Here is an 18,556-nt window from a genome sequence, read left to right as displayed (position 1 = left end):
GGAAGAGCTCACCTCCATCCTCAATGAACTCACTCAGCTGAGCAAAAGCGAGCACTGCAAAGTGGCCCTCCGCGCCCGACAGGTAGGGTCTACAGCGCGGTCCCCACTGTGCAGGGTCCTCCTCATACTTCCATGCGGCCCCCAGCGTGCACAACGCCATCACGTGTAGTCACTCTGTACTGCTGTCTTGTGTCTTTCTGTGAGGTTGGCTCACCCTAGCTCCTGTCCCCCCTCCCCCTTCAGGTCCTGATTGCCTCCCACCTTCCATCCTATGAACTCAGACACAACCAGGTGGAATCGATTTTCCTCTCTGCCATTGACATGTATGGCCATCAGTTCTGCCCAGAAAACCTCAAGGTGAGAGGTCCTCTCTTTCCTTCCACCTGTCCTCCAGGCTCGCTGTCCAGTCCAGCATGGCCAGAGCTGCCCGAGGGATGTCAGTGGCTCTGGGAGAAGTGGGCGGGAGCCCCATGCTGCAGGATGTAGTGTCAGGCAGTGAAGGCTCCTTGCAGGTCCAGTTTCAAAACTCAGGCGTGGTAGGGCATATATGGAAGCGGCGAGCTCTCATGGGGCTAAGTTGCAGCCTTGTCTTCCCAGGCCCTCCCTCCCCAACTCTGCTCCTTTACAAGCTCCCAGGTACCCTTTTGGCATCTGGAACTGGAGATGCCATCATCTTAGAGTTTCTGTCACTGTTAGATGTTCCACTACTAAATGTAGAAGGAACCACAGACGGGCTTTGGCTGTGTCAAGTGATGGCAATGTGACCAGCTCTCTCCCAGCCGATTTTACCTCCAGCTCTTCCATCTGGTCACTAAAATGTGGTAATCGTAACTTTTTCTTTCTTCCACTTTCCATTTTCCATAGAAATTAATACTCTCAGAAACAACCATATTTGACGTCCTACCCACTTTCTTCTATCACGCAAACAAAGTCGTGTGCATGGCTTCCTTGGAGGTAAGCAGGGAGGCCCACCCAGCAATAGCAACAATCGATGTGCAGGTTCTAGCATGCCCTGTCCACTCTCCATGCACCTGACCTTGTCGCTCTCTGCAAGGTAGGTACTATTACTATCCTCGTCCTATAGAGGAAAGAGCCGAGTGGCTCAGAGAGGTGAAGTGACTTGCCCATGGTCACATAACTAGGAAGGAGCAGCACCCCTTTTACACTAGGTCAGTGTTAGTCCAGAGTCCATGTTCGTGACCACCACCGTCTCGTGTGTTATTCCTGCCTCCTCTGGCAAGGCACAAGTACTAACCCACCCGAAGCCAAGGCCAAGACACATGATCCAAACCTTCCAACTCATATGTGTTCAGTGTCTTTGAAAGACTTTACTGCATGGGCCTATGAGAGAAGAAGGAGCCTAGACGACGGATTAAGTGACTGCCCCACTAGATGGGGCTGAGAAGGGCAGCACCAGAAGGAAAACCAGGTCTGAGCCAGGTGTTCTTGCTCCTGCTCCGATCTTCCTGAATTCAGGGGCCAAGAGAGGTTTTGCTGGTGTCAGGAAATCAGAGTTCTTTTTTTTTTTTTTTTCTTTGAAGAATTATTTTTTTTATTTATTCATTCATTTATTTCATTTTTTTATTTTGACCAGAGAGGGACAGAGCAAGAGAGAAGGAGAGAGTGGGAAAGTGAGAGAGCAAGCCTCCAGGTCCAGGACTTGAACCGTGGTTGGCCATGTGGGAGTCCAGCGTCCTTAACCACCATGCCACCTGCCGGCCCCGAAATCAGAGTTCTTAATCTGTTCTTCCACTTTCAAGAAAGTGAGCTGCCACCTCGTGCTGCCCATGTGGGTTTGTTGCTTGGCGTCTCTGAGCTGAGGGTGGTTTGTTTTCCTGTCCTCACCCTAGTGGTCCCTGTGGCCCCCACTGCCTCCTGTGCATCTCTTAGACCCTGTGGGTGGCCCATCTGATGCCAGAGGTTGACTGGGTCCCCTTGGGACCTTACTGGACTCATGATCACCTCACAGCCTCAGGGCTATTTCACCCCTCCAGGTGCTAACTCTGGCAAAATCCTTCTCAGGACTCACTCTTCATTTCCAACAGTTTGTCCACAGCTGCTTCCATGCTACCATGGCAGAGCTGAGTAGTTGCAACCAAAATGATAAGTCCTGCAAAGCCTAAAATGTCTACTCTCCAGCACGTGTGTGTGTGTGCACACGCGTGCGCGCACGTACACACTTTGTGGTGTCCCAACTAGGTTCTGTTGAATTTTTTTTATTGCCAGAGGGCACATGTGCTTGACAGGGAGAGGGAAAGGGAGACAGCAATCCCAACAGGGCATGGTCATGCCGTAATCCCTTCCCCTCCATTTCCCCATTCTGTTGGGATCTGGGGGACACATGCACATGTACCTGGTGTGATTTTTTTCTCACCCATTGAGGCTGAGATTCTCACTGCAGTTGGCCATGTAGGATCTGGCTCCCCTAACCACTAGACTGTGGGGCCAAATTTGACTTTCTGTGTTAATTGTGGTTTTAGTTTACATATGATCATTAGTACCTAGCCCTTTATAGAAGGTTTCTTAATCCCTGCTCTAGAGTTTAGGGAGTGGATTTTGTGTAGCTGGTAACATTCTGAAACATATGAGCACATCTGCTCTTAACTGATCTTAGGGATCCTCTAGACAGCATTCCGTGTCACCCTTCCCCTGAGTGTTCTCAGGTTTTGAGGACACTCTGCGGTGCCCTCTGAGATAAGATTTGCTGTTTCTTTCTCTCAGGTGTACGTACGGAGGGGCTACATTGCCTATGAGCTAAACAGCTTGCAGCACCGGGAGCTCCCAGACGGCACCTGCGTGGTAGAATTCCAGTTCATGCTGCCCTCTTCCCACCCAAACAGGTATGGAGCGCTGCACCCCTGGGCATGGCCCAATTCTCTTCTCTCTGACCACTGTAGTCTTATCTTTTTCTTAAGAGAGATTTTTGGTATAAAGTATGTGTGCTTGCCAGAGAGACAGAAAGCAAGAAATCACCTTCGCCCCCCCCGGGGGAGGGGATGGCCACACCGCAATCCCTTCTCCATTCTCCTCTTGGGATCTTGGGCATGCAAACACATGCACCTGGAGTGAGTCACAAGCCATCAGGTCCAGGACTTGAACCATGTTCAATCATGTGGGAGTCCAATGACATAACCATTATACTGGTCCCTTAACTCCTTCTTTTTTTTTAAAAAAAAGAATTACTTAACTTTATTTACTGATTTATTTATTTTAATTTGGTCAGGGAGAGACAGAGTGAGAGAGGGAGAGGGAAAGTGAGAAAGCAAGCCAGCAGGTCCAGGACTTGAACTGTGGTTGACTATATGGGAGTCCAGTGCCTTTAACTACCACGCCACCTGCAGGCCCCCCTTAACTCCTTTTAAAAAAGATATTTACCAGAAGTCACATGCACTCACAAGACACAGACAGAGAGGGAAACTGAGAGAGCACGTCCCTTGGGGAATAGTCACACCTCAGTCCCTTCTCTTCTGTTTCTCCTCCTTTCAGTATTTTGGGCACATATGTGCACATGCCCCAAAACACACCAGGTCTAAGACTCAAACCATGCAGTTGGCCATGTAGGATCCAGCTGCATTAACCACCACACCACCAGCTGGCCCCCAAAAATCAGTTCTTCAATGTGGGTGGAGAGGAAACAAACTCAGGCTCCCTAAAGAAAGCAGGTGCTCAATGTGGCCACATTTATACCATGTAGGTGCAGGGAACTGCACTTTTCATTTAGGGCATGATGAGAACCCACCCACATCCAAGTTCCTGCCAAGGGCCATCCTGGCAAACAGGCCCTCTTTGTAAGACAGTCTTTGTCAGCTCTTCTCCATAATACCACCTGCCAGCCCCTCTGGCACCTGGTCTCAGGATTCTCACAGCCAGGTGACCCCTTTTGGGTTGGCTCCTGGTGAGCAGCTTGTCCTGGCAGCCATAGCCGAAGACTCAAACAGAGTTTGGACTCTAATAAGCTGCTGATTTTGTCCCAAGAGCAGGTTGGATGGTGGAGGAGGAGTTAGGAGGTACAGCCTCACCCCTTACCAGCCTCCCAGGCCAGAGCTCTGCAGGAGAAACTGACAGTGCAAGTATTCATTCCTGAGTTGACTGAGTTTACCACTTAGGATTTCCCATGAGATCATGTTGGGGCTGGACTTGCTTATATGCGTCATTTGTTCTTTTGTTCATTCATTCACTTGTTGAGCTCTTACTCTGTAGCCAGGTCCTGAGGAATCAGAAGAGATCCCTTAGCCCCTGACTCCAACTTCATCTCTGTAAACACCACTCCCCTGTTTTGGAACCAGCAGTTAGCATAATGGCTATGTCGCTGGGCTCCCATGTAGTCGACCGCGGTTTGCGTCCTGGACCCGGTGGCTTAAACTCACTCCAGGCGCATGTGCGTGCGTGCCCAAGATCCCGAGAGGAGAATGGAGGAGAAGGGATTGCAGCGTGGCCATCCCCATGGGGGATGATTTCTTGCTTTCTGTCTCTCTGTCTCTCTCTGCCTTTCTGGCGAGTGCATGTGCCATATAGCAAAAACCTCTCCAAAAAAAAAGAAGAAACAAAAAAGAATCAGAAGAGATCCCTTAGCCCCTGACTCCAACTTCATCTCTGTAAACACCACTCCCCTGTTTTAAGCCCCCTTTTCGGGGGCAGGTGGGATCTAATCTGGCTCACCAGAGCTCTAGGAGCAACTCTTAGGGTTGGGTCCGCAGAGAGCCTTTTCACCCACTCCTGGTCGTCTCCCTGCAGGATGGCCATGCCCATCAGCGTCACCAACCCTGATCTGCTAAGGCACAGCACAGAACTCTTCATGGACAGTGGCTTCTCTCCACTGTGCCAGCGGATGGGCGCCATGGTGGCCTTCAGAAAATTCGAGGATTTCACCAGGTACCCAGCAGGACCCAGCTTCCAGATACCCTGCGCAGGGGGCTGGGCGGACCTCCCTTGGCCCAGGGAAGGGCCCAGGGGAGGCCTACACCTGTTCACCTGGCACAGACACCCGGCACAGCGAGTTAGTAATGGCAGAATCATAACAGTACAGTAGCCCAGAGATTGAGCTCATATGTCCATGTTTCTGGCTCTGAATCCTGGCTCTGTACCTCCTAGCTATTTGACTGAGCAAATCATTTCTCCTCTCTGAACCTTACTTTTCTCATCTCTAAAATGGGAATAATAGATGGACCCACCTCATAGGGACACCATGCAAATGAAATAAGATATTTGTAAAATAACGTATTTCAAGTGTGCTGTGTACATGACATCTTAATCAGTAATGGTAGCTATTGGTACTCTTGCTGTTCTTGCTGTTTCTCATCCTGCTCCTGGGGGTTATAAGTCATAGTTGGATTATCTTGTGGAATTTTCACAACAGCCTTACAAGGAATGGTGATTACTCTTCCTTTCCTTGTTTGACTCAGAGGTGAGGCGAGGATTCTAGGGACTCCCAGTCAAGTAGAAGGGGAACTATGTGTCAACCTCAAGCCCAGCCAGTGCCCCAAAGTGTTGAGGTCTTTCTTTTTATTCCTGGTTACAGATCCCATGGGTTCATTCTTCCCTGTTGAGAAAGACCCTACAGGGGCTTCTCAGACCTAGTCAGGGAACCACATGAACTGGGCATAGAGTTAAGTGGGATCGGGGGCAGGGGAGAGGAAGAGCTTAGGAATCTGGGTGCCTGGCTTGGAACTTGACCTTAGTCCCCTTGGAAAAGTGGTCCCTTAGCTCTTCCTCTTATCCCGTTCTCCCAGGAACTTCGATGAAGTCATCTCCTGCTTCGCCAATGTGCCCAAGGACACCCCCCTCTTCAGCAAGGCCCGCAACTCCCTGTACTCTGAGGATGATTACAAGGTGAGCATCTGAGCCAGGGGGCAAACTGCGGATGGAACTGGGCTGCGGCCCCTGGACCCTTCTCTTTGCAGCCCATGTGTTTTTCTCCCAGAGCCTCAGAGAAGAACCCATTCACATCTTGAATGTGGCCATCCAGTGCTCAGACCAACTGGAGGACGAGGAGCTGGTGCCCATCTTCCGGACGTTCGTGCAATCCAAGGTACATTGGGCAAGCCTCTGGTTTATAAGGTGAGGCAGCTGGTTGAAGTTTGCCTGTCCTTTAACCAAGTCATATGGAGCTTAAGATACTTGGTGGTTCTTAGCCAGAGAGGGCAGTGGGAAGGACCAGGATCACGTTCGGAAAATGTGGGCAGGAAGGGCTCCAATAGCACAGATCGCCATGCTGTGAAGTGCCATGTGGCTGTGAGAAGGGACACAGATCTCCAATACCCACCTGGAAGGATAGCCATAAGATCAAAGAGGTTCCCTGTGTATATCTCTGCATATGCCTGTATGATCCGTATAATATGTGGCATATCTAAGAGGTAAGAGCTAGAAGGATATACACCAACTAGGGGAAAGGAAAGAGTTGTTTTTTTTTTTTTTTTTTTTGCCAGAGGGTATGTGTATTAACCAGGGAGACAGAGATAGAGGAATAAGGAGAAAGCACCTCCCACTGAGGCGTGGACACACTGCAGTCCCTTCTCTCTTTTTCCATCCTGGGTTCAAGTCCTGGCCCTGGTGGCTTGAGAAGCATGCTGGGTGCCTGTGTGTGCATGCCCAAAATCCAGAAAGGAGGAGAGATGGAAGAGAAGGGATCGCAGTGTGACCATGCTCCGTAAGGGGATGCTTCCTCACACCCCATCTCTCGTGAATGCACACATCCTTTAGCAAGAAAAAAAAAGTGTGTATTTATGGTGTGCACTGTGATGTTTGGGTAGTCTTTTTTGCTTTGTTAAGAGTTAATTTGCACACTAAACACATCCATTAAGTGTGCAATTGAATGCTTTTGGTATATTCATGGAGTTGTGCAGCCATCACCACAATTAATTTTGATCACTTTTCTCATGGCCCCCCCAACAATCCTGCACCCAAGAGCAGTGATTATACTTTGTCCCCCAAACCAAATATCTCTCCCACCCTCCAGCCTTAGGCAATAATCTACTTCCGGCTCTGTGGATTTGGCCTCTTCTGGACATTGTATGTAAACAGAATCACACAGAAAAGAGGTCTCTTGTGGCCGAATTCTTCAACTTAGCATAAGGTTTACAAGGTTCGTCCACTTTGGTAACACTCTCGTCTTCAATCCTTTTATGGCCAATAATGTTCCATTGTATCTTTGCTTTTAATGTAGAAAAATATCCTTGTGGAATATGGACTCCGAAGAATCACGTTCTTGATCGCCCAAGAGGTCAGTACCAGTTCTCGGTTCATCTATGTGAGTCTTATATATCCTCGAGCCTCAGCACCTTATGTTTGATGTGTATTCTGTAGATTGGGGTAGAAGGGATCAGTCACTAGAAAAGAACACTTTCCAGATGATTCATTCTAAAAGTGCCTTGAGTTATCATTAACAATCATAAAATAAGTGTATATATATCTTTATTTCAGGGAGTCTTGCCTGATTTAATTTTTTGCATGGATCTTTTTTTTTTTTTCTTTGCAGAAAGAATTTCCCAAGTTTTTCACATTCAGAGCAAGAGATGAGGTATGCCCAAAAGCAAGGGTGTTATTCTTCCCTGGTCCTTGGTGCTTAAAGCATCCCATATTCTAGAACACGGCCACTTTTGTGCTGGACTCCTGCCTTCCTCTGGGATTGTATTTCCATTGGGAAAAGCAAAAACAAAAACAAACAAAAAGGACAAGGCATCTGGTCCACAAACATAGTTTGTCTACCACTGTTCTAGAAGAATGTAAGAGCAAGAGGTTGTCTGAGGGCTGGATGGTGGTACGCAGTAAAACCTGACACTGCGAGGCTGACACATGTGAGAAGATTCTGAGTTTGTGGCTGGAGTTTCTCTGAGAATGCCAGGCACACATACGCTCATGGCCCGGGGCTGACTGAAGCTGGGGGTGGATCATGGCATAAAGACTCTGTTGGGGGTACTGTTTCTATTTTTTTTTTTCTCTTTGTCTCTCTTGACCAAAGAAAAATAAATAAACTTAAAGAAAAAAAGAGAAAGAGGTTGGTGAAACCATCTTACTGTCTGATCGCCTGTAGTTTGCAGAAGATCGCATCTACCGTCACCTGGAGCCCGCCCTGGCCTTCCAGCTGGAGCTCAGCCGGATGCGCAACTTTGACCTGACTGCCGTGCCCTGTGCCAACCACAAGATGCACTTGTACTTGGGCGCTGCCAAGGTGAAGGAAGGGGCAGAAGTGACAGACCACAGGTTCTTCATCCGCGCCATTATCAGGCACTCGGACCTGGTCACAAAGGTATGATGTCACCACAGGGTGTTTCTTTCTCCCCATGAGCCCGTCCCTCACACCCAGGCCTTTTCTCCCTTGAGCTCCTGCTCAGTTTCAGGCCCTGGGCTGCATGCTGGGATTGGAGGGTGCACAGGGCACACCCTGCCCTGTTTCTGAGATGCTCTAGTCTGGGGCAGGAGGTGGACAGCCAGGTGGCCTGTTGCCATGTCTCATTGATGGCACTTGGATCCATTGATTGATAGATTAATTGATAGGTAGGTAGGTACGTAGATAGATAGATAGATTTTTGCCGTAGGGTGCATGTACTCACCAGAGAGACAGAGAAAGAGAGACAGAAGGCGAGAAATCCCCCAGGATGTGTGCCCACACTGCAATCCTTTCTCTTCTCAGAATCTTGGGCACACACGCACACACACCCAACGTGAGTTTCAAGCCTTCCAGTCCGAGACTTGAACCACGATTGGCCATATGGGAATCCAGAGACATAACCATTACACCATCTGCTAGTCCCTGGATCTGTTTCTTGAGTCATGTGCATCTCTGTGCATGAGAAGAGAATTGAGAGGTTGGAAAGATACATGTTTGTTCCGGGAATTTTTCATGTTTGCTGATTGATCATTTCATTGTTTCTTGCATTTAGAAAAGGAATCCATGACCATACCAGGGGGCCTTCTGAAAGTGCATAGAAAATGCATATTGTGAGAAACTATGCATGAATTTCAATTTTTTTTTTTGCCCCCAAAAGAATGTACACTTACTTTTTTTTCTTTTTTTTTTCCTTTTTTTTTAGAGGTTTTTGCTATAGGGCACGTGCGCTCACCAGGAAGACAGAGAGAAATAGAGAGACAGAAAACAAGAAATCAGAAATTACCCCCCAGCGGGATGGGCATGCCGCAATCCCTTCTCCTCCATTCTCCTCTTGGGATCCTGGGCACATGTGCACACGCGTCCAGCGTGAGTTTAAGCCACCGGGTCCAGGACTCAAACTGCAGTCGACTATATGAGAGTCCAGTGACATAGCCATTGTGCTAAGTTATGTACCATGAATGTATACTTTCATTCCATTTTTCATAAACTTTTTGAAGTCACTGCATATTATGAAAATTGTAAACAATATTGAAAACTACTTTTAAAAATCAAACTAGAGCATTCAGAATCCTGCCACTCAGTGGGCAGCCTTTCTCGATGAAATTCCATGCCTGGCATTGTAGGGATGCTACTACAGATCCGAGCTCAGTGTAGAGAGCTCACATGGACTGTTACTGTTTTCCTGATCAGCTACTTGTAGACCTCTTTTCCTGTTAATGAAGCATGGTCTAGGGGTCCACAGCATGCTATTTCCTTGCATGGATGTACGATATGTGTCTAATTTTTAAAAATTATTATTATTTTTACGAATCCCTTATTGTTTCATTTTGTTTCTTTCCTTTTCTTTTCTTTTTTTTTGTAGTAAATCTGTCAACAGTGGGCTTGCCCATGGCATGATGGTTATGCTCTATCCCACATGGCTGACTGTGTGAGCTGAGTCCCAGACCATGAGGCTCAAGAAATACACTGGGCATGGGAACCAGCAGTTAGCGTAATGGCTATGTCGCTGGACTCCCACGTAGTCAACCGCGGTTCGCGTCCCGGACCCGGTGGCTTAAAACTCACGCCGGGTGTATGTGCGTGCGTGCCCAAGATCCCGAGAGGAGAATGGAGGAGAAGGGATTGTGGCATGACCATCCTCCCTGGGGGGTGATTTCTCGCTTTCTGTCTCTATGTCTCTCTCTGTCTGTCTGGCGAGCACACGCACCCTATAGTGAAAACCTCTCCCAAAAAATAAAAAGAAATACACTGGGCCCATGTACATATGTGCCCAAAATCCAAAATGGAAGGAGAGATAGAGGAGAAGAAATTGTGGCATGACCATTCCCCAGGGTGGTGGGGTGCTTTCTCACTCAAAAAAAAAAAAAAAAAATGACCAGAGGGTACATACACACATGGAAGGTGGAAGGGGAGAGGGAGAAAGCAACCCCAACAGGATGTTGTCATGCTACAATCTCTTCTCCATTTCTCCATCCTGTCAGGATTTGGGGCATGCACACTTATGTGCCCAGCGTGTTTCTCAATATGCTGGGGCTGGGACTTGAACTGTATGGTCACCCATGTCAGATCTGGCTCCCTTAACCACTAGGCCATGAGACCAGCCTACTAATATAATTTTTTTCCTATCTCAGTCAACTAGATGCTTTAATTGGTTTTGTTGTTAGTCAGGTATGGTGAAGCTGACAGATGTGGACACGGTGGCCATAGACAAGATAGATAGATAGTCACAGTTCCCAAGAGGGGGCTCACCACACTGCAGGGGCTGCACGGGAAGCACCAGGGTGAGCTAGGTGGTGGAGAGAGCCAGGGGACAAGCACTTTTACTGTGGCCTCTGCAGGTGGGGCAGGGTAAACACTGTTAGGGTTGGCTCCTTGGCATAACTTCAGTAGGCTGCGGGGTAAAAAGGCTGCCAGTAGTTACCCGGCCGTCAGGCCCTGAGGTGATTAGGGAGGCAGAGAACAGCTTGGGATGCGAGAGCTGGGTAGAGCAGGCAATTGGGCTACAAGCTCTGGATTGGTTGGTTTGCATTTGGAAAGCATGCCCACAGGCCAGCCTTCACTGTGGCTAGAAACTGGCCAGCCCTGGAAGGAGCCATCCCTCTAGGGTCAACCAGGCCCCAGGTGTCAAAGCATGAGAACATAGAACTAAAAGGCAAGGTTAACTCACCAGACAGCTTTGTGCTCCCTCGCCTCTGCTGGCAGAGCTCTGCCATTCTTAACTCTTTGGAGGTCAGTGTTTTCCTCCTGCCTCTACCTGTCCAAGGCCAAGTTTCTGGCACAAGCCCTGTGCCCTGGCTTAGTGGCTGCCCCTCCCACTCTCTGGCAGGAAGCTTCCTTCGAGTACCTGCAGAATGAGGGCGAGCGGCTGCTTCTGGAGGCCATGGATGAGCTGGAGGTGGCGTTCAACAACACCAGTGTGCGCACCGACTGCAACCACATCTTCCTCAACTTCGTGCCTACCGTCATCATGGACCCTCTCAAGGTCGCGCCTCTGGGGAGGGTCTCACCAGGCTCTGGATTTGTCCTCGCTGGGCTCTGGATTTGTCCTCACTGGGCCCTGTAGCTCTTCATGCCATGCGGCTTTAGGGTATCTCTGGCACTGAAGACCTGAGTTCTGGGATGAATCTGTACATGTTTGAACCTTCTGCATTTCAGCCACGGCTGTAGAACGTGCCCTCTTTCCAGGTTTACCCTCTTCAAGCATACTTCACTTTAAGGAGAACACGGATGCCCATGGTGTCTCGTAAAACAAAGTTTTGTCCTCTCATTGATTCCAGGCTCTGCTGGGAACTGCATGGAGGGGGAGTGGAGTAAGACCTCGAGGTCTGGGGCTGGGCTGTTCTCCATCAGCTCGTTCTTCATAAGTAGACAGACTTGTGGTGGTGATTCTGGGGTGAAAGAAGCTCCAGAATACAATTTTAGTGTCTATGGGGTGGAGGAGCCGAAGTGGCTACCCCAGCTTTACCAGTTGATGTAATTGCAGAAGAAAACCATGCAAAGGCTTAAGAGGCATACAGAGATGGTGTAGTGTATGAGCCCAACTCTGTCATTGTCGGCCTGTCTCCCATCTGTCCATGAGTTAAAAATGCCTGCCTCTTTGAGTACTTTTGAGGACAAAATGAAGCAGTGAGTTGAAATGCTCAGCCAGATGCCTCTGGTTGTCACCGTAGTTTTGGTGGGATGCACGCTGGATTCCAGGCATCCTGCATTGTGTACATCTCACCGTCCCGGTATCCTCAGTGTCATTGCAAGTGTGCGCGGGGCAGACTCTGAGACCTGAACTGCTGTGCTCTGCGCAGATCGAGGAGTCCGTGCGCTCCATGGTTATGCGCTACGGCAGCCGGTTGTGGAAACTCCGCGTGCTACAAGCTGAGGTCAAGATCAACATCCGCCAGACCACCACTGGCAGTGCCATTCCCATCCGCCTGTTCATCACCAACGAGTCGGGCTACTACCTGGACATCAGCCTCTACAAAGAAGTGACTGACCCCAGATCCGGAAACGTAAGGGTGGGCTGGGCCACAGAGGTGTAAGTCAGAACAGAAATGGTGCTCAGCACATTCAGTGTAGGTTAGAGGACATTGGGGGTCTGGTGGGGGGCAGCCTGGCTGTTCTATGCCAGATTGGGGAGCTCCTCTGAGAGCTCCTTGTATAGCTCCATGTCATGATAAACATGTTCGCCTACAAGTCCCTGTTGTTCATTCTCTTGGGAAAGAAAATGAATCCCTCAAAGGTTAATCCATTCTATGGTCATATTTAGGATAAGATGATTGAGTATAATGAACCTACCAGATTGGTGTTTTTCCCAGCCGTGGTTTAGAACAGACTTTTACAAAGTGAATTAAATATCCTTTGACTGCATTTTATTGATGTGTGTGTGTGTGTGTGTGTGTGTGTGTGTGTGTGTACACAAGGGGTCTTTACAAAGATCATGGAGAATACATATTATGAAAAAGCAGGACCAGCAGTTGGCATAATGGCTATGTCGCTGGACTCCACTGCTCGAGTCCTAGACTGGTGGCTTAAACTCATGCTGGGGACATGTGCGTGTGTACCCAAGATCTTGAGAGGAGAATGGAGGAGAAGGGATTACGGCGTGGACATCCCCCCTGGAGGGGTGATTCCTCACTTTCTGTCTCTCTCTGTCTTTCTGGCTAGTGCACACGGCCTATAGCAAAAACCTCCCCCCACTCAAAAAAAAAAAAAAGAAAGAAAGAAAGAAAAAGGAAAAGCTATGCATGGATTTCCAGGTTTTTTGGTACCAAAATGAACATGTACTTTAATTCAATTTTCTATAAACTTTGTGAAGTTCCCTCTCATGTGTATACATATACACATGCATATATCAGTATGTATGTGTGTATATATACACTTTTTTAAAAAGAATTATTTATTTAATTTTATTTATTCATTTATTTTAATTTGACCAGAGAGAGACACAGAGAAAAAGAGGGAGGAAAAGTGAGAAGCAAGTCACCAGGTCCAGGACTTGAACTGTCGTTGGCCATTTGGGAGTGTCCAGCATCTTAACCACCACACCACCTGCTGGCCCCTGTATACACTTTTTAAGAAGAATTATTAACTTTATTATTATTATTATTATTATTAATTTGCTGTAGGGCATGTGCATTCACCAGAGAGAGAGAGAGAGAGAGAGAAGGAAAGTGAGAAAGCAAGCATCTTAACTACCACACCACCTGCTGGCCCCTATATACACTTTTATTTTGAAATATTTCGAGACTCAAGAAGTTATTAAAAAAATAGTACAGAGGAAAAAAAATAAAGCATATTTTCCCCATGCTCTTCATCTGACTTCCTCCAATGATCACCTCTTATTTATCACTAGTATGCTGTCAGTAACCGGAAATTGACATTGGTGTGGTACTGTTGTTACATACAAGTTTATTTGGATTTCACCCATTTTTACCTGTGCACTTCGGTGTTGCTGTGTACACACATGTGTGCACGTAGTACTTTGATCCATCAAAATTTTGGAGCTGTGTCTCCATCTCTCCATAAACCCTTCTCATTCAGGATGTCCACAGTGGCACAGAAGAGACTCTGAGCCATCCCAGACCCTCACTTTTTTGCGTGATGCGAATGTGCTGCTTCCCCCATTGAGTTCCTGGGGGTCTGGGTGGAGATTAACTGGAGGAACTTGGTGTTTGAACCCGGCCTCCCTCACTGTCTATTTTCCTTTCTTTCTGGTCCAGATCATGTTTCACTCCTTCGGCAACAAACAAGGGCCCCAGCATGGGATGCTGATCAACACTCCCTACGTCACCAAGGACCTGCTTCAGGCCAAGAGATTCCAGGCTCAGTCCTTGGGGACCACCTACGTGTACGACTTCCCGGAAATGTTCAGGCAGGCAAGTCCTACAGTGTAGATGTGGCACCACCCCGTCTTCCCAGACTAGAATCAAACCCCTGTCCTTAGTTACTCTTCTGAAGACCCACTCTAAAGAACAAGGTCATCAGGCCAGTAGGTGGCATGGTGGTTAAGGCAGCTGGATCCCACATGGCTGACTGTGTGGTTCAAGTCCCAGACCCAGTGGCTTAAAAAGCATGCCAGGAGTGTGTGCATACATGCCCAAAATCCCAAGAGGAGAACAGAGGAGGAGGGATTGTGGCATGGCCATCCTCCCTGGGAGAGTGATTTCTCACTTTCCTCTCTCTGTCTCTCTCTAGCAACCTCTTATGTCCTATTGCAAAATAAATAAATTTCAAAAAGTCTTCATGAAGAAAAAGTAATTAATGTTGAAAGTGACTTCATGGTATTTTTTTCCCCCAAGTAAACCTAATATTATCCCAGTGATGAAGGTATATAATGTAGAACTTAGAAAATGGAAAAGCAGATAAATAAACTTAGAGTTCATGTACCAGTGACAAATTGCTTAACATTCTGAAGTGTTCCCTTCTGGTCTTTTAAATGCTCATTTATTAAGAACCTGCTACTTGCCGGACACCATTCTAAGGCTAGATAGACTGAGGAAGAGAACGGGGTCACTGCCTTTGAGGAATTTCAGTCCTATTTTAAAAAATAATGTTTCGCTGTTTTTCTGATGATGAAAGTAGGCATTAGAAACTACAGAAGAATAGAAATAAATTCATAACATTTCACCCTTGTGGAATCTGCCCACCACTGATGCTTACACTAATATTTTAGTGTGTTTCCTTCAAGTGTTTTTTTCTATGCTCGGGTATTTATTATTTTACATTCTTTTTCCATCCTTTAAATATTTTGTAATTTAAAACAAAGAAACTAGAGAATTCACACTGGGAATTCTCACTTCATGACCTGCTTCTTCATCTGGGAAGGACAGTACTTTCCTAGCGATGACTCTAAGATTTTCCTGTCACTTCCCTCTCCTTAGGCCCTCTTTAAACTGTGGGGTTCCCCAGACAAGTACCCCAAAGACATCCTGACGTACACGGAGCTAGTGTTGGACTCCCAGGGCCAGCTGGTGGAGATGAACCGACTTCCTGGTGGGAACGAGGTAATGGCATAGAGAGCCCAGCTTTTGGTGGGGGTCACCCTTTCCAGGAAGTCTCCCCTGAAGAAACAAGCCATTTTCCTTGTGTGTTGTCTCCTCCACAGGTGGGAATGGTAGCCTTCAAAATGAGATTTAAGACTCAGGAGTATCCAGAAGGACGGGACGTGATTGTCATCAGCAACGATATCACCTTCCGCATTGGCTCCTTTGGACCAGGGGAGGACCTTCTGTACCTGCGTGCCTCTGAGATGGCCCGGGCAGAGGGCATCCCCAAAATCTACCTGGCAGCCAACAGTGGGGCCCGCATTGGCCTGGCTGAGGAGATCAAACACATGTTCCACGTGGCTTGGGTAGACCCAGAAGATCCCCTCAAAGTAGGTCCCAAAGCTGACATGCTGCTGCGATTCTGCTGAGCTAATGTATTTGTATGTCTGTGTGTGTGTGCATGTGTGTGTGTGTATAGCACAAATATTCAGGTAGTGTGTAAACAGCATAAAGTGTATCAGTGGTACTAAAAGGTCATTGGGAGGGCTGGCCCACTAGCACAGCAGTTAAGCACCATATAGAGGAAACCTGATTCTACATGGCTGACCAGGGTTTGAGGCCCAGCCCTGGCAGCTTGAAATGTACACACATGCCCAGGATAGAGAATTGGAGAGAAAAGGATTGCTGTGTGGCCAGGCCCTGTCAGGGGAGGTGGGGAGGTTGGAGGGGTCAGAGAGGTGGGGGTGTGTGGGTGGAAGAGATGGGGAGGTAGGGAAGGAAGATTCTTTATCTTCTTTCTCTCTCTCTCTCTAGTGTGTATACATGCCATCTGCCAAAATTTTGCTATCTGCCAAGCTTTTTTTCTCTTTTTTCTTTTTTTTTTTGGAGAGATTTTCACTGTAAGCTTTTTTTAATTGCACTGTGGGGAGTGGTAATTAGGCAAGAATGTCTAAAAGGACTCATCAGTGGGGCAATCATGGAAAACGATGATAAATACTGAGCTGTCTGTCCTGAGCATCTCCCCAGTACAGAGTTCACTGGGAATGGGAACATGAGTAACACACCATCCCTGGACTCAGGAAGTTCTTAAAATAGTCTGGGACAGGTCAAGGCAGCAGAGCTGCAATGCAAGGCTAAAGTTTACTTATTTCTTCTAGATGAGAGAGAGAGGCACCCCGAATAGAGTCCCCACAGCACAGTCCACCCCCAGCCCCATCCAGCCTGTATTGTGGGCACGACACTGGGTGCCTGGCATGGACAGCGAGGCTCCGGAATATGAACTCAGGACCTTCCAATTTGGGTCCAGTTGTGTTACTGCTGTACCATTATTTGGCCCCTTCTACAAAATCTGTTAATCTGCCAGAGGGTGTATGTGTACTCACTAGAGAGAGAGGGAGAGAATGAAAACACCCCACGGGAGGGTTTGGTCACATTGCAATCCCTTCTCCATTTCTCCATCCTTTTGGGGTTTGGAGCAGCATGAGCACATGTGGTGTGTTTTTCATGCTGCTCGGGCCTTGATTTGAACTGCATTGTCAGCCATGTGGGATCTGGCTCCCTTAACCACTAGGCCTTGGGGCCAGCCCTACAAACGGTTCAAAGTCCCCATTTATGTGCATGCATACAAGGTATGTAAATGGTGCCTATACAGTACATTTTCAATATTTAAATGTCATTGACGAGTCTGACAATGAGAAAAAATGCCTGAGAATTATTCTCCTTAGGGGACCAAACATGGAAAGATTAAGAGACCAAGGGAAGCCTGAGTCTGTGTCATAAAGATGAACAGAAAGTACTTAATCAAAGCTGACCTTTAGTTCATAGCTACTTTAGTGTCATCGTAACATCAGACAACTTAATATGTTATTGACATGTTGTTAACATGTTACTAATATCTACCCTATAATGGTGACATTAAAAATAAAACTGGCTCTTGAGTGCAGGGAACTGAGTTCATATCCTCAGTAATTTTTTTTAATCTGATAGATATTCTTTTTAGGACAGTCTCTGTTTGGTTTTCAGAAATTTAACTCTGACGCATGCAGGTGTTTGTTTTGTTTTGTTTTGTTTTAATTTGCTTTATGGTTGTTTTACCTTTTTAGTTTTGTCAAAGGGCACGCATGCTCATCAGAGAAAGGGGGGCAGAAAGTGAGAAAGCACCTCCCCATGGAACATGGTCACACTGCAATTCCTTCTGCTCCATTTCTTCTTACTGGGATTTTGGGCACACATGCACGTGCACCTGGCATGTTTCTCAAGCCACTGGGTCCAGTACTAGAACTATGCAGTCAGCCATGTAGGATTCAGCTCACATAACCACGAGGCCACAGACTGGCCTCATATCCTCATTCATGTGTTTTTTTAAAGGGATTTAAGTACCTGTACCTGACTCCTCAAGACTACACCAGAATCAGTTCCCTGAACTCTGTCCACTGTGAGCACATCGAGGAAGGAGGAGAGTCCAGGTAACGAACTGATCAAGTAGCCCCTTAAGTCTACTTGTGGGTGATGTCGGCTAGTAGCGTGGAATCGGTCTGTGCCTCCAGGCTTGTGGAGGTTTTTTTTTTTTTTTAATTTTATTATCATCATAATCTTCTTTCTATTACACTAGATTACATATAACTTTACATTGACTTCCATTGCTTTTTCAAAAGGGAATGCCATGCATGTCAGTCAATACAGAGATATCAATCTCCCCACTTTATCATTCAATATCTTTTCCATGCTTTTCCCAATAATTATTATTATAATTTTTTTAAACAATCAATCACTTTTTCTCATTTTGCTTATTAAAAAGACTTCACTCATCATGAAATACTTCCCAGACCGGTTCAGTTGAGAATACTATACATGTCATCATCAACAGGTAGTAAACCATATCTATTTCTCATTAACATCCTGCCTCTCTATTGTTCACTGCTGTCTTTATCCTCTTCTCTCTCCTTTTTTTTTTTTATACTTTGTTTTTTATTATAAATTTTTTTTTCTCATCACAACACACATATGAATTTTCCATCCAAAATACCCTGTGCATTGGCTCAATCAAGCACATCAACATATATGTTCTCAGCAAATGATTTCCCAATTTTTGTGTCCTGCATACCTTGCCTTTTGTTTTGCCATCCTAGATTCCCCATCCCCACCCTCTGCCATGTCCCATCTTCCTCCTCCATTGTCCCTGACATTCATGATTGCCCTCAATGGCTTCCGCCCCCCCCCCCATTCAATTGTTCTACCAATGAACTCAATT

The 18,556-nt window shown here is 47.0% G+C and overlaps 1 protein-coding gene across 4 annotated transcripts in view; it reads left to right on the top strand.

Moving 5' to 3' along the window:
* Window positions 1-18,556, top strand: part of ACACB (acetyl-CoA carboxylase beta) — a 127,150-nt gene that overhangs the window by 85,949 nt on the left and 22,645 nt on the right. For all 4 annotated transcript variants that reach the window (XM_014588962.2, XM_006151486.3, XM_006151488.3 and 1 more), the window contains 16 exons: window positions 1-82; window positions 244-357; window positions 865-954; window positions 2,722-2,840; window positions 4,735-4,872; window positions 5,730-5,829; window positions 5,921-6,028; window positions 7,163-7,219; window positions 7,475-7,516; window positions 8,030-8,245; window positions 11,154-11,309; window positions 12,127-12,330; window positions 14,041-14,196; window positions 15,202-15,324; window positions 15,426-15,695; window positions 17,674-17,771. In XM_014588962.2, the coding sequence (XP_014444448.1) occupies window positions 1-82; window positions 244-357; window positions 865-954; window positions 2,722-2,840; window positions 4,735-4,872; window positions 5,730-5,829; window positions 5,921-6,028; window positions 7,163-7,219; window positions 7,475-7,516; window positions 8,030-8,245; window positions 11,154-11,309; window positions 12,127-12,330; window positions 14,041-14,196; window positions 15,202-15,324; window positions 15,426-15,695; window positions 17,674-17,771 (2,073 nt within the window). The remainder of the gene's footprint in view (window positions 83-243; window positions 358-864; window positions 955-2,721; window positions 2,841-4,734; window positions 4,873-5,729; window positions 5,830-5,920; window positions 6,029-7,162; window positions 7,220-7,474; window positions 7,517-8,029; window positions 8,246-11,153; window positions 11,310-12,126; window positions 12,331-14,040; window positions 14,197-15,201; window positions 15,325-15,425; window positions 15,696-17,673; window positions 17,772-18,556) is intronic.

The sequence above is a fragment of the Tupaia chinensis genome, unplaced genomic scaffold, assembly GCF_000334495.1.
Source record: "Tupaia chinensis unplaced genomic scaffold, TupChi_1.0 Scaffold000320_1, whole genome shotgun sequence".
Taxonomy (NCBI): domain Eukaryota; kingdom Metazoa; phylum Chordata; class Mammalia; order Scandentia; family Tupaiidae; genus Tupaia; species Tupaia belangeri.
The sequence above is the reverse complement of the archived record's forward strand: the minus strand, read 5'-3'. Positions and strand labels throughout refer to the sequence as shown.